The sequence below is a fragment of the Cryptotermes secundus genome, unplaced genomic scaffold (genome assembly GCF_002891405.2).
Source record: "Cryptotermes secundus unplaced genomic scaffold, Csec_1.0 scaffold308, whole genome shotgun sequence".
Lineage (NCBI taxonomy): Eukaryota > Metazoa > Arthropoda > Insecta > Blattodea > Kalotermitidae > Cryptotermes > Cryptotermes secundus.
This window is the reverse complement of record NW_019721008.1, coordinates 340,091-356,481: the sequence shown is the minus strand read 5'-3', so window position 1 is coordinate 356,481 and position 16,391 is coordinate 340,091. Positions and strand designations below refer to the sequence as shown.

The following is a 16,391-nucleotide window of genomic DNA, read 5'->3' as shown; positions in this document are numbered from 1 at the left end:
GCCAGTGGCCCTGAAGGGGGCTGTCAAAATGGGAAAAGAGGCAGTGTCTAAAGAACAGATGTGAATGGGAATTTAATTAAGAGTAATTCAAGGCAGATATTGTGGGGTTACCTGACCAACTAAATGGAGCAGAATTGTAACATATTCAGCTAGTCAAGAAATTCTCAGGAGTTTAAGGAACCCAAAGGTTAATTTCCATATTCATGAAAGCCTACTGAAATCCAGGTCACACTTTCCCATTCAATTTCTTTAACCCTACTGCTGTAATAATTGACTGAAATCGAAAAGGCATCCATATAGTGCAATATGGTCTACATCAAGAAATAATCATCTCCTTTCACTATGTCATTTGCCTTCATTCATTGGGCTATCTTTTCATATTTTTACCTTAAAATTGTATTATATTGGGAAAATGGTGAGAAAATAATATGCAGTGAAAGGGTTAAGATGAATTTTAATACTCTCTTCAAATCTAAGCTTAGGTTTTTGAAGTGGAGTCTTTCTTTAGGTTGTCCTACCAAAACTTTCTACATATTTCACATCTCTCACTTGTGTGCTACATGCTTCACCCTTCTTAGTCTTCTTGATTTTAACATTACAATAACATTTGGAGAGAATATAGTGTTACCGGTGCCCAAAATTGTGAGGAAGGAGTGAAGGATAACCAAGAACTTGGATGTTCAGTTGATTTTGTGGCAAATCTGATAAGGATGATACAGGCCATGAAGAATGGTAACTTGGGGAATATATATGAATTGCAGGGACATGCTACAGGGAGATTATCTGACAGACAGCCTGCTGCAAATTGTTTGACTAGTTCAGTGGGAGAAAGATTTTTCCCTGGTGCCTTCTCCTTCTGAACATATCCAGACCCGCAACACAACCAACAAATCACAGCAGATTTCTTCCTTTCATGCATGTACGCCTTCCACCTCTGTGAAATATACACATGTTTTAAGTTTCTTTTTGGAATCAGAGCAAACCTGAAACATTGAACCTTCAGCTCCTGAGAAGTATGTCTAAGGAATTTCCAAGCCCAGTACCAGTTTCATCCACTTCTCTTCAGTGAGTATCCAGTGTTCCTATTTGGTCTTTTTTTGTCCATGAGTCATTCTGCCATTGAATTTACAGTGGGTGGACAAAATAATGGGAACACAAAGAAAGTGAATACAATTTGAGTTGTCTACACTGAAAGAACTTCAGTTGGCAACATTCTGTAGTGCTTGTGTAAGTGTATGAATGAATGTGTTGAGCAACATCATTATTATTCCACTGTAAAATTCTGTCGATCCAATCTATGCTACAAATACGCCAGACTGATATAGAACCAGTCAGACAAGAAACTAAAATACACATGCTATGAAAATAAACATAGGTCAGATCAAACAATAAACCAAACTGTTTATCTTCCTACTTTAGCATTAAACATATCATAAATATAATATTGTAAAAAAATCATCATACCAAAAGGTAGATGATAACATATTTATGCCAAAATTAAGCATCTATGATACATAATACCTTAAAAATTCACATTAAAATTAGTAATTACTACAGACAAAGTCCGGAAACTTTGGTTCAAGGGATTCGAATATTTCGCCGTTAGACGTTCATGTTATGCATTTCATTCTGGACAACGTTTAAAATTATGGTTATAATTGACCGGCACACACCAAAGATAAGCTTGCGAAATAAATGTTACCACGGATTACTATGTACCCCCAACACCAGCAAACAGTCGAATACCAACTTCATCGTGTAGTGTATTTTCTTTTTTACTGTTGGCTGTAATGTAATAAAAACCTGCTGGGTGATGGCCGGTAGTGGTGGTTAGCAGGTTAGCAGCGTTCACAGTTCACAGCGGCTGGTAGTGCGTTTAGGTGTTGTGTGAGAAATTAGGTGTAAGGCTTTGGGATTTTCCCGTATGTTTGTAAGTGGAGGGGACGTTTGTAGGTAAAATTTTAGGAAAAGAAAACGAAGAAGTGTAATTATGACTGAGGTATGTAAAATATTTAGATTCTCGTAATGATTGACGTAATTAAATATTTTAAATAATTACTAATTTTCATTTTTGACGTAGGACATGAAGAAGTATCTGCAGCAGTTGTTATCCAGGTAAGAAATAGAGTATATAATCTTGCATGATTTGTGGACAATACATAATATATTAAAGCAGATGTTTTAGTAGACATTTTTTAAAATATTGTGCTTTGTAATAGAGGTACAGTATGTTTTCTGAGAGGTCTGAACTGAATGTTTAAGTATCATTTAGATGAATTGAATGCTTCTTGCGAACCTGATCAAAGTTTTTATACTTGTGTTCTGTTCAAGGACATTCTGGGTTGGTACTGAAGTTCCACATGCCGCTTGCATCTCTCCCATGCAACTACAATGATAACTCTTTAAAGACTGAATTTATTTTAAATACAGGTGCTCCTTATACTTCGAAAAATTTTGATTTCGAAAAATGTTAATTAATTTGAATCCAATCAACTAATATGGACTGATTTCAGGTAACACTTGCTTTAATGAAAACTACTTCCTGGCCGTTGGGAAAGAACTGGAAGAAGTTTGCATAGATTATTGTGTGGGTTTGTGGAGGAGGAATGTGAAAGGAGAAGGGAAAATTGTTTGATTTATCTGAGTTTGTCCTCTGTGACCCTTTTTTTAGAACACAAGTCTCGCATAAACCAAGAAATACCTGTAATATATAAACATACAGTTCATACCCCACAGCATACACTTTACTTTTTCATTACAAAGATGAACCACCTTTTAAGGGAAACAGTTGCTGTTTATTTTCAAAGTCATGTGAAACACACACACACACACACACACATACACTCTGTGGGAAGAATGCAGTTTAATGCCTTAAAGCTGGTGGTGCATGCAAACCGCAACACTGGACATTAAAGGGTAATTAGAACTCTGCCTTAATGTAGTTAAGGTACTACTCAACTTCTTTGCTCTATTTCATAATCTTGAAGTTTAGGGTTATTTAAGCTTTTAGACCAACTAGTTCCTGGGATGATGCCATGACTTACTTTTTGGACATCATCCATTGTTCTGTTTTTTTTTTAACAATGTTTTGGAGACTGGCTTCTGTCTCTGCCCTCAGATAAAAAGCATGCTCATTTGGGCCCACTCAGTGGAGCTAGTTCCTCTTTCTAGATATGGAGACTAACTCTGTCAATTGGATCCCTTTTACCTGAGGCAGAAATCAAATTCCAAATTATTTTAAATGAAAATAGAGTGATGGATAATATCAAAAAAGCCAGTTATTGCATTAATATACCATAACGATGAACTTTTAGATCTTATTTAGCTGATTGATAAAGAATTACATTGTTTTTTTTATTGCTTTTAGAGTAGATGGTCTTCACTGCATCTTAATAACAGACAGGGATGGTGTTCCAGTTTTGAAAGGTGGGTGAAATGTTAGTTATTTCATTTCATTTTTTTTCATTTCATTTATTTACATGTCAAAAATCCTTTACAAGGTCGTAAGACTCAGGATATAGACAATAGTCCAATATAACAATTAAATATAATAATTACAAAAAATATAATACATGTTAAAATATTTATGCAAACACAATTTTAAAATTATAAAACTTGTAATTTAACTTTTCACCAATTAAGTATTTAATCCCAATAAAATCAATTATCAATCTTCTTAACCGTGTAATCAAAAATTTCATCAATACCATAAAATGAATGTAAATGGAGAAATTGTAATAGTTCTTTCTTGAATCGATTTTTGTTTTTGGATAACTGTTTTATTTTGCGTGGAAGACTATTATAAATTTTGATTCCAAAATACTGTGGACCTTTCTGAAATGCTGTTAGATTTGATGAGGGGAGATGCAAATTTGAACTATTTCTTGTTGCAGTTGTATATATATCTGAATTTTCTACAAATAAATCCATATTATTAACTACAAACATCATCAAAGAATATATATATTGAGAAGGCAGTGGTAATATTTTCAATTGTCTAAAGATTTTTTTACATGAATCTCTGTTTCCAGCTCCCACCATTATTCGAACAGCTCTCTTCTGCAATTTAAAAACGCACATACTGAGAGTTCTATTTCCCCAAAAAATCAAACCGTAAGACATCACTGAGTGGAAAAAGGCGTAATACACCATTTTAAGGGCATCAATATTTAAATACTGTTTGGTTTTCCTAATTATATAACAGGCTTTATTTAATTTACCTATAATTGAATCTATATGCCCTTTCCAAGATATTGTGTTATCCAGTGTCATACCCAAGAATTTTACCTCATTTGACTCTAATAGAATTTTGTTTCCATATTCAATATTTAATTTTTTGGTAAAATTATGTTTAGCTGAGAAATTTACACAGCAAGTCTTGCCTAAATTTAATGAAAGCATATTTGAATTAAACCATTCATTCATCGATCTAAACACTGTAGTAAGTTTTTTTTCCAGCTGCATAAAATTTAATTCATTTACTATTACACTTGTATCATCGGCAAAGAGCACAACTGATGTATGTGATGGGACAGAACACTGTATAAAGGAGGGTAAGTCATTTACATAAATCAAAAACAATAGCGGACCCAAAATCGATCCTTGAGGAACTCCTTTATCAATTTTTCCCCAATTAGATAACTTATTGTTAAATTTTACTCTTTGGTATCTATTTTCTAAATATGACTCAATTAGAGAATACATCACACCGCTTACACCATAATATTTCATTTTAACCAATAATATACCATGGTCCACACAATCAAAAGCCTTCTCCAAGTCAAAAAATATACCACCACTTTTCCTTTTATTATTTAAGGCCATCAGTATATCATTTGTTAATTTGTAGGTTGCATTTATAGTTGATGTGTTCTTCCTAAATCCAAACTGACAATTTGAAAGGATATTATTTGTAATAAGGTGAGCCATTATTCTCTTATATATAACTTTTTCGAAAATCTTAGAGAAAGATGGTAATAGAGAAATTGGTCTAAAATTTGATACATTATTTTTATCACCTTTCTTGTATATAGGGGTAACAATCGAATATTTCAGTCTACTTGGAAAAACACCTGTAGATAATGACTTATTTATAATACAACATAATGGAGAGCTAATAAAGGGTGCACTAATTTTCAATAATTTTATGGATATTTCATCGTAACCACAACTGTTTTTCCAGGGAAGATTTTTTATAATTTCTTCAATTTCGCCTGTAGAAGTATTGTGAAATATTATGTTATCATACTGAAAATTTAGAATCTGCGATAAGTTGAATGGAGAGTAAGTAGTGCTATTAGTATTTAAACTATTATTACTCTTAATTTTACCAGAGATGCTTTCAGCAATTTTTAAAAAGTGATCGTTGAAATTCTCAGCATTAATTTTTATGGAAGCTTCTTCACAATTTGTGTCTATATCTCGTTTATCAGTTTTATTGTTATTTACTCCCATATCACTTTTTATAACATTCCATGTTGCTTTAATCTTATTGTGAGCATACATAATTTTATCATTGTAGTTCAACTTTTTGGCAGCTTTTATTATTTTTGATAAGATCTTACTATACCTTAAATAGTAATTTCTCAGATTCTCATCATTATTAGACCTCATTAACAAGTATAGCTCCTTTTTCCTTTTGCAAGAATTTATTATGCCTTTTGTTATCCACTGATTAGTTGACTTTCTTTCATAGACTTTTATTTTAGGGAAACATGAAAAAAAATCTGCAGGTATGTATTCAAAAAAGAATTAAAAATATCATTCACATCTTTGTTGGTGTTATCAAATATGGTTTGCCATTGCTCCTCACTCAGCTTATCTTTAAATTATGTACACTGAAGATCGTTCTTGGATAATTTATTGAAGTGAGGCATCTTATTGAGTAGCTTGTAGAATTGAAGCATGCCTCTGCGTCAACAGCATGTCAGTACGAGGGTATTGCTTTCTGGTGTGATGTGCCAGCTTATACTTCATGTTATGATTAGTAACTGAGTAAGATATGAACTGAGTGAAGGGATGTTGAAGGATGTTATGTGTTTAAAATATTTTCTTTTTGTTGAGTCTGATAATTGAATAATGGAATGTAAGTGTATAAATAGGTGTATCTGGTCACCACATTTTAAGTTTTTTTTTTTCTGTAAGAAGAAATACATAGGTCATTTCAGAAATAATGCACACAGTTTTTTGTTTACGTCCATGTTTATTTGTTTTAATATCTCTTTACAGTCCTTCTACATAGCCCCCCTGCTTCTCAGTGACGAGTCCCAACATGTGGGAAGCTTTACTATTCCATCCAGGACACCATCTTTGTTTATCTGTCGAATGGCTCAGGTAACTGCAGCAGAAAGCTCTTCCAGAGAGGGAAAACAACAGCCTTACGTAGGTTGTTTCAACTTTGGGAATAAGTCAAAGTCTGGTGGACTCATGTCTGGGCTGTAGGGAGCATGAGGCAACACCTCCCAACCCTATTGGCGCAGCGTTTCTGTTATGACACTCCCAATGTGCGGGCAAGCGTTGTCATGGAGAATGATCGGCCCAGCCCCAAGCAACTAAGGTCGGTTTTTGTGCATTTTTCTGCGCAGATTTTGCATAAAGTCACAATAATAAACTGCTGTGACACTTTTCCCGCATGGGACTCTGTCTGTCACGATGATTCCTTGGTGATCATAAGTAAAGATCATCATTTGTTTGACCTTTGATTGAGATCGTCAAAATTTTTTCGTCGTGGGGAAGATGGACCTCTCCACTCGTTGGACTGTGATTTCAGCTCTGGTTCAAAGCCTCTAACCCACGTTTCATCAATAGCAGCAAGTCAATACAAGAATGCTTGACCTTCAATGTCGAATCTTTGTTTCAGCAAGGTTGCAATGTTGAGGCGTTTCTGCTTCTGTTCAGCAGTCAAGCAGTGAGGGACCCATCGCACAGAAATCTTTCACTTTAAATCATTTGTCAGAATTCGGAATATTGACGTTGATGGAATCCCCGTGGTTTCAGAAAGTTCCTCACATGTTGCACGACGATCTTCTTCAAGAGCATCTGACACAAGTTTCACACTTCGTTCATCTGTTGATGTTTTTGGCCTTCCTAGCCTTGGATCATCGTTTATGCTCACATGACTGCCATGAAAATGACTAGCCCCGCAAGAAACTATACTACGGTCCACTGTTAACTTGCCACAAACTTCACTTAAAGCACTGTGGATTTCTGTCGGGTTTTTTCCACGTGAAGTTTCAATCTTAATGTACATCCTTTGATCTTCAACAGTCACAATACCCGAGAACTGTGCAGGCTCCATTTCTAACTCATGTTATTTAAGAACAGAGTATATTATAAATGAAACAAAATAATGCGCTTCTTTCTCAAGCCCTGAACTGTAACTGACGTGAGGCTCACTGTTGTTGCGTCATCTAATCCACAGTGTTGCCAAGCCGTGCATTATTTATGAAATGACCCACGTATTAAAGTGATTTATAAAGACGGGGGCAGTGGTTATTATCTTAAAAATAAGGTTAACAAGTCAGAAACTTAGTTTAAGACGTTAAAAAATTAGAGTAACTGGATTAAAGAAATATTTGTTACACATATAATTCAGTGTGTGTTCATCCCATATGATAGAGGTCTCCCAAAAATAAAGCTTAAATCTAACAGACTTATCCTCCATTTATTCCCACTGCCACAGATACTTATGATAGCATTAGTTTGGGTTAGATTGCTTTAAGATAGATTATAATAGCACATCACAGCACACATTTTATTATTCAGAATGTGAAGTATTTAAACATCTGACAAATTAAATTCCTTTGTTTTGTATGAAATACTTGAGCTTAACAGAAAATTCTGACATTCTGTAAGCTTGAACAATTTCTCATATTTTCAAAGAAGGGGGGTGGGGATTCCAAGATACGTCACTACTACATGGCTCACAAATGTGACTTGAAGTCGATCAGATCATTTGCCAACATTTGGAAGTCTGCATCTCCTCTGCATTTGGTGCATTGATGCTGTACAGAGAGACGGATACAGAACATTAATGGTAAGATGCAGACCACCAAGATTGAGACACAGAAGTAAACTTTGGTATGCATTTTGAGCTCATTTCTAGTTTATAGTTTCAACTTGACAATACATACAGTTCGAAGATAACCACTGAATTCATCCTGCAAGGTAATCATGCCGAAAAAATAATTAAGGATAGATGTTTTGGAATCAGTTCAGAAAAAACTAACTTCACTTTTTTGGTCAGAAGCCATTATCCATTTCTCTTATTGATGGTTGTATTCAGTTGCCAGTGACAAGGTTCCAGAGCTTGCAACGAGACCGAGTTTCCTTTCGACTTTTGGAATGGCAACAGATCAGGGTGGCAAGCTGGGACTAGGGAAGAACAAGACCTTGATCTGCATGTATTCATCATACCAGGTACAACCCACTGTAGCTTCTGAGTATGCAGTCTCACTGCAGGTTTCACATGTGTCATGTATCCAGCAATTTATTTAATGGAAGGCTGCGCCATAGCTCAAGCGGTTTGTCGCTGGCTTCCCATCGCGGCGGCCCGGGTCTGGTCAAGTGGGATTTGTGGTGGACAAAGTGGTGCTGGGGCAGGTTTTCTCCAAGTACTTCGGTTTCCCCTGCCAGTCTTCATTCCACCAGTTGCTCCACAATCACCATCACCTATTATCTGGGGCTGGTACAATAGGCCAGAAGTGGCTGCAGTACAAGGGACTTAGTCCCACTCCACTAGCAATAACAAAAAATTATTTAATGTATATTAAGTGAATCTGCATAATTCTATGTGTATTGAAGAGAAGTTCAGAAAGTCTTTATGCAATAACTCAACTTTAAATGTACTTCCATATGTTTGTTTTAAATGTTGTGCTTTCATGATTAGTCTGTTTTGCTTTATAAGAAAACTAAGTTTATGGTATTACCACATCTGTATTACCTTAGTATCTTTTCAACCACAGAGGTGATACACTCCGTTTGCTGTGGGAACAAGGTAATGTAACTGTTTAGAGTCTATTTTCGAACTACTTCTGGTATTCATATCCCGGTTGGAAAGTCATGCATGATTAATAGAACTCTTCTTCCATAAGTTGCCCAGAACCTTTTGTCTTCTCGTATGTTGTCCAAAAACATAAAAGTTAGAATATACAAAACTATAATTTTGTCTGTGGTTCTGTATGGGTGTGAAACTTGGTGTCTGACATTCAGGGAGGAGCATAGACTGAAGGTTTTTGAGAAGAGGGTGTTGAGAATATTTGGATCGAAGAGGGGTGAAGTGACAGGAGGTTGGAGAAAACTGCATAATGAGGAGCTTCATAACTTGTACTCTTCTCCAAGTATAATTAGAATGATCAAGTCAAGGAGAATGAGGTGGGCAGGGCATGTAGCACAAATGGGGAAGAAGAGGAATGCATATAGGATATTGGTGGGAAAGCCAAAAGGAAAGAGACCACTGGGAAGACGAAGACTTGTTCTATATCCAAAGGTATTAACCTGCTTAGGGTTTATGGAATGGAAATAAATTCAATTCAATTCAGTAGGTGGGTGGACAATATTAGAATGGATCTTAGAGAGATGGGATGGTATGGATTGGGTTGATCTGGCTCAGGATAGGGACCAGTGGAGGGCTCTTGTGAACACGGTAATGAACCTTCAGGTTCTGTAAAATTCTGGGAAATTCTTGAGTAGCTGCACAATTGGTGGCTCCTCAAGAAGGGCTCAGCTCCATAAGTAAGTAAGTTTCTTCAATAAGTTTGCCTACACAATGAATAACATACCCAGGTTAGCAGAGCAGATGGACTCCACTAGTGTCATTGTGTGATAATAAATCTTTAGAAGGTACGCAACTTTTGTTAGTCTTCCCAATAACTTTCACCTAATTGATGGATTTTCATAGGCTGTATATGATGTTATGTCATTAAAGATTCCTCACCTTTGTACATTTTAATTTCCAGCATCAGTAATAATCAACATGGTTGGCATTGTGAGTGACAGTAGCATCAGTGTCATGCAGAATCGTGCAGTGTTGTGTTGTCGTAAATTAAAAGACATGCATATGGAATTTTTATAAAATACAACATGTTGTCCATGTGAAATATACATGAAATATGTTTAATAAACTTTTTGATGGCAATAAGTAATGAACCATGCAACTAGAAGTTTGAAGTCCATGGTTTATGCTAACCGTCTTACAGTGTATACACTTTTTCACCTTATTCTTCACTTCCACATTACATGTTTCAGCACTAATGTGCCATTCTCAGGTGTCTTTATGCACGTTAAACTATTGTACTGCATGCCATGTCGTCTTCATTCTAAAATGACAAATCTGTATTCGTCATATATCTCAATGAATTCTAAATAATAAAACTTTTCAGGATTCATCCTACGTTGCACTCAAACACGCTAATTACGCCAGTCCTCTTTTATGTGAGCATTCTTCCTACATACATTTGTGTATCGTGTTCTGTGTTGTGTTTCGCTCCTGTTACTGCATCGAGCAATAAAATTCGTTTAGTGAGGGTTGGAGTCCAACTGGGTCCACTCAGCACGGCTGCCACTGATTGGCCTATTGTAGCCTGCCCCGGGTGATTATGGTGATGGAGAATTTGGTGGAATGAAGACTTGCAGGGGAAACCGAAGTACTCAGAGAAAACTCACCCCAGCGCCACTTTATCCACCACAAATCCCACTTGACCAGACCCAGGATCGAACCTGGGCCCCTGCAGTGGGAAGCCAGCGACTAACCACTTGAGCTATGGCACGGCCTGACATTATGTAGTAAGTTTCATAATTATTTGTTTATAATTCCTGCTCGCTTCTCTTAATAGACTGAAGCATTTAAAGAAAAGTTTGCATCATGTATACAGTCAACTCTCGATTATCCGGGCTAATGGTGGGGATGGAAGTCACGGTTAATCGAAAACCCGGTTAAGCCAAATTTTATTATACGGGCTGGACGACTGTGAAGGGTCGGAGTTCGAGTCCCGGTAGGGTCAAGAATTTTAACTTCTCCAAATCGTCCAGACCGGCTCTGGGGTCCATCCAACCTCCTATCCAATGGGTACCGGGGGCTCTTTCCCCGGGGGTAAAGCGGCCGGGGCGTGAAGCTGACCACTCACCTCCAACTAGTGCCGAGGTCAAGAAAATTTGGATCTATACATCCACTCCCCCACACGCCTTAATGGCGTAGGGCTTAATTCGTTGAGCAGAGGAACAACTTTACCTTTTACCTTTTAATACCTTCATAATACTATAGACCTACCTGTATTTAAATTTATTCATCCTCATTTCTATGTCATCTCATGGCCTATTTAATACTTTCTTTACATTACACTCAGTATGAATTAGTTATTTCAATCACTGTTCAACAACATCCAGCACTTTTTACGGTCACACTTAACACTTAAAATAATTTAATACTGTCTTTTGCTTTTTCGCGGCATTTTCCTTTTTACGGATATCCGTACGAAGCCTACGTAATATTAGCTTGTCACTTAATAAACTGTCCTCTTCACTCTCAAGATAGTCTAGTAAGGATTCCAAATGATTAAGCGCAGCACCATGTGATACTTTCTTACTGGCAACACTGTCCACCTCTTCCTCATTCTCACTTTCTTCCCGCTCTTCTGGCTGCACCCCCATTGAAGTTACGATTTCGTCACTGCTTAACATTTCGAAGCCCGGTTCACACGAGTCACAGTTAAACCACTCTCTTATATTTTCCTCGTTGACTTCTTCACCACCATGAACTTGGTTAGCCACTTTTGTCAATTTTATGGCTATCTCATTTTCACTGAATCCAGTGAATCCATGGATTTCGTCATCTTCATTAGTGATGAAAGGCATCAGTTTCTTCCATGAATTTTTCAATACAGATGGCTTTACTGTATCCCACGCTGTTGAAATCTCGTATATGGCATCTAATACTGAAAAGGACTTCCAGAAACACGTCAGATCATTGCCTTCATCGATGTACTTTTGTAGCAAATTTGATCTGTAGATTCTCTTCATACTTGAGATAACTCCTTGATCCATTGGTTGGATAAGTGCGGTAACATTAGCGGGAAAATATTTCACAAAAATATTTCCATCATCTGACCTCAGGAGACTTTCGTTAGGATGTGAGGGCGCATTGTCAATGAGGAGCACAGCTTTCTCAGGTAGGCCTTGGGATTTTAGATGGTCACGAACTTGAGGCACGAATTTAAAATCAAACCATTCTTTAAATATCGCTCTATTCATCCAAGCTACTTTCTGGTTAAAATAATGGATAGGCAGACTTGAAGCTACTGTTCCTTTAAAAGAGCGTGGTCTTTTCGCTTTGCCGATAACTACTGGTATTAGTTTGTGTGTTCCTGATGCATTAGAACAGCACAAGACTGTCAATCTCTCCTTACTGGATTTGTGACCTGGAGCCTGTCTTTCATTTTGAAATGCCAATGTTCTGGTTGGCAAGCATTTCCAATAAAGACCCGTTTCATCGGCATTATAGATTTGTTCTGGCAGCAGATTTTCACTTTTCACAAAACTATCAAAATTGGTGCAAAATTGATCTGATGCTGACAAGTCCCCTGACAATTTCTCACCTTGAATACTGATTTCTCGTATTCCATGACGCTGCTTGAAACGTGTTAGCCAACCGGAAGAAGCGTCAAAACTCCCTTCTAGTTCAAGTGCTTCGAAAAAATATTTAGCTTGTTTAGCACAAACTGGTCCTGTTATTGTTGTTCCCTGTGCCCTTAGTTGATTAAACCAGGTCAGCATCGCTTTGTCGAGATCATCGTATGTTGATTTCTTCATGGTTTTTCTCTTCTTCATTCCGCTTGAATTAGAAGACGAAGCAAAGGAAATTAACTCATTCTTTTGTTTTTTCAAATCACGAACAGTTTGTTCTCCAATACCGTATTGCATTGCTAATTGTTTAACTACAGCTCCTTTTTCCAGCTGATTGATAATTTCAAGTTTCTGTTGAATACTTAACACAACACGCTTCCTTTTAAACCCCGACATTTTGCTAACGCACTTGAAGATCTATATTAAGAAACTGATACTTACTTTCACAATGCACTCTCACACTGAGATGGTACCGTTAAATAACCTGGGGCGGTGTATTTGTCCTTGAAACTTTCCAAAAATTCTTGCATTCTTTCACCCCCACCCTAGAACATTGTGTTCGCATAACGGGACGAAATAATGCAGAGCTCGGTTCACACTAGTGCGAAAATAGTGTTAAACTCACCATGTGAAACAAAAGTGAATGAATATTAAACAACATATAAACTTAAAAAAAAAAGCCCCGGTTAAGCCGCAAACCGGTTAATCCGCCCCCGGATAATCGAGAGTTGACTGTAGTTCCCAAAACCATCCCACTTCTCCATGCAAGTACACATTTTTTTTGTTACCTCCTTGAGTATCACTGGAAAATGATAAATATACAAGGGTTGGAACTTTAATAGTGGCAACACTGCTATAGAGACGCCATGCAACTGAACAAAATAATGTCGCTTATACCACACGTTAGTTACATACCTACCTTACCTCAGAGCAAATGGACTCTCCCTTCCCACATCAGGTGCATGCGCAGTGACAAGGAGAAGAAGAGAGCCTCATGTTAGCTGGCGGTCTAATGTAGTGTTGTCACGATGTTTTCGAAACAGGAACAACGGAGTTGGATAAAGATTGAATGTGCCAGAGGCCATACAGCATGACTGTCATCAAGGTCTTCAAGAGGCTTGCGGGGAATCTGCATTGCCTTACAGAACAGTGGCAAGGTTGGTAAAAGCCTTCAACGAGGGACGCCAAAATGCGGCAGACATGCGTCTGCCAGGTCGTCCTAGTGTCAGTGAAGAAGGAGTGTATGCTCTTTTTGCGTTACTGGAGACAGATCGATGCCATAAGATTCGTGAGCTGGCCCAAGAGACAGGATTAGTGCATACGACTGTGCTTCACATTCTGAAGGAACGCCTGGGCATGAGAAAAATTGCATCACGATGGGTTCCACATGATTTGACGGAAATTCAGAAATGGCTACGATACGACGCTGCTCGTAACCACTTGGAGCACTATGAGCGCGAAGGAGAGCCTTTCTTATGCCATATCATTACGCTGGATGAGACGTGGGGCAAATCGTATGAGCCACAAATGAAACGCCAATCGAACAAATTGCGTCATTACAGGTCACCACGAAAATCAAAAATTCGTCAGAACCCCAGCAATGTGAAAGTTATGGTTAATCTCGTGTACGACTGTGATGGTGTTATCCTAATTCATACCGTTCCCTGACAGCAGACTGTCAATGTACAGTATTAGTTCATTTTTGGAACACAACCTGCGACCAGCTTTGAGAAAGAAGCGGTGACACTTTCTGCAGAACCTACCCATCATTTTGCAGGACAGTGCTTGGCTGCATGCAGTGCAAGCTCTGGATGATTTGTTCGATTGATGGGGCTGGGAAGTGCTGTACCATCCACCATACTCCCTGGACTTAAGCCCTTGTGACTTTGACTTGATTCCTAAGATGAAGGAACCACTTCATGTCATTGGCTTCAGAACTGTTCCAGAGATTCTTCAGGCAGTAAACCGCTCCATTTGAACTATCAACACAACAGGTGCTGCTAAAGGTATCCTACGACTTCCACATCGCTGGTAACAGCTTGTACACAATGCTGGTGACTACATTGAAGGACAGTAAAACTTTGAAACAGGCATCTATTTTATATCAGTTGTAAATAAATAGTTGCCACTATTAAAGTTCCAACCCTCATATAAACATATATTTTGTTTGTTACATGAATTTTGTGGACTAAGCACTGAAAATCGGTTTTAGCCTTTCATGATTTCATTTGTCTGTTGCAGCCCTGTTGTTAGCCACTAACCACTGATGGTCATCTTCCCATCCCATTCAGTGCTGTGCAATATCAGAAATCGAAACAGTGTCATTGAATAATGAGAACCATTTGATGTAGTACATTAAACAATACAGTATTTTAATGTTTCACCAGTGTTATACATGAGATTCATTTGAACTTTTTTTACTTTTGAATTTCAGCCATCCCACAGATTCAATGTAGATAAATTACAGTATGAAATCAGTTAATTGAGACCTCACAGAGATTTAAAAATTATTTGAATGTGAGATATGGGGATTTTTGTTCATCTTTTATTTCAGTAGATATGCTTGTTTACCAGATGCCACTGTTGAGTGGGTGGCAGGTTTTCATGGTTTTTCTCAGTCTCTCCAGGAAAATTCCTGGATAATATCTTAAATTAGACCATGGCTCTTTTCTTCCATATCCTTTCCAATTTGATATTTTTTAAATATCCTATCATTGGCTCTTATGTAGTATGAGCTGCTCATAGCATCGTTAAATAAACCATAAGTAAATAAACAAATTATGATTAGTTAGCTGTGAAAATCAGTGAGGAATACTTGTCTCATTGAGCAGTCCACTTGCATTAATGTGACCAGTTGGGTTCACAAAATGTATTTGTAATGCATAATTATATGTTGAAGTTTCTTCTTTCTGCAGGTTGTCCAGATCAACAAATTGCCTCTAGTAATCAGCTTCATTGGCAGTGTTTCTTGCAACACTGGTCAGATCTTGTTGCTGGAGCAACATATTGAACCTCTTCTTAGTGACCTTAGAATGGCTGTTGCAGAATCATAAACAAGAATTTGAATGGGAGCTAATCTTGCCATGTTGACTGATTCATCATCTGGGTATAATTAGTAGTTTACATGGTTGCTTGTCTTGAGACGGATTGAAGCAGAGGTTTATATCTCAAGGAAATGTACTACAAAAATTACTGCTAGGTATTATATTCGTTGAAGCTTTATATATATTTTGTTTGTAAAAATATCTTTATGCAGATGTGAATAAGATTAATACTGTCAAATGAAATAGAATGCAGTGACAGTTAGCCCAACTTTAAGATCTTTATAGTGAATTTCAAGTCAGAAATAGTCATAAACTTAAGGATATATTTTCTTGTGGTTGAGTATGTGATTTAGTTTGTATAGTAACCCCTATACGTTTTCATGGTGTTGTGCTTAATTGTGCCAGGACAGCTTTGCCTATTTAACTTTTGCATTGACATCTTTATTTACGTTAGATTTGAGGTTCTCACAGCAGTGACTGTAAAGTTTCAGTAACGAAACACGTTACAATATTATCCTCTGGGATGTAACATAGGCTGGCAGAAGTTCACCAATGTTTTGGAGGGATATACTTGCTCAATCTTCAGAGTCAAAGAGTTAGCCAGACAAGTAGCTGGGAATATTCTTTGTTTAATGTTGTATTTTAGTGTCCTGTTGCATTGATTTCCCTCCATGATATGTATACAGTTGCCGTCTTATAGTGCACTCAATTTCACCCGTTACTTCACGA

General features: G+C 37.3%; 1 protein-coding gene across 1 annotated transcript; it reads left to right on the top strand.

Moving 5' to 3' along the window:
* Window positions 1-1,793: 1,793 nt before the first annotated feature.
* Window positions 1,794-16,153, top strand: LOC111874928 (ragulator complex protein LAMTOR3-A). Its single transcript, XM_023870813.2, has 5 exons — window positions 1,794-1,999; window positions 2,081-2,115; window positions 3,368-3,426; window positions 8,285-8,418; window positions 15,534-16,153. Exons 1-5 carry the CDS (start codon window positions 1,991-1,993, stop codon window positions 15,669-15,671), a joined length of 375 nt encoding a protein of 124 aa, XP_023726581.1. The 5' UTR covers window positions 1,794-1,990; the 3' UTR covers window positions 15,672-16,153.
* Window positions 16,154-16,391: the final 238 nt, after the last annotated feature.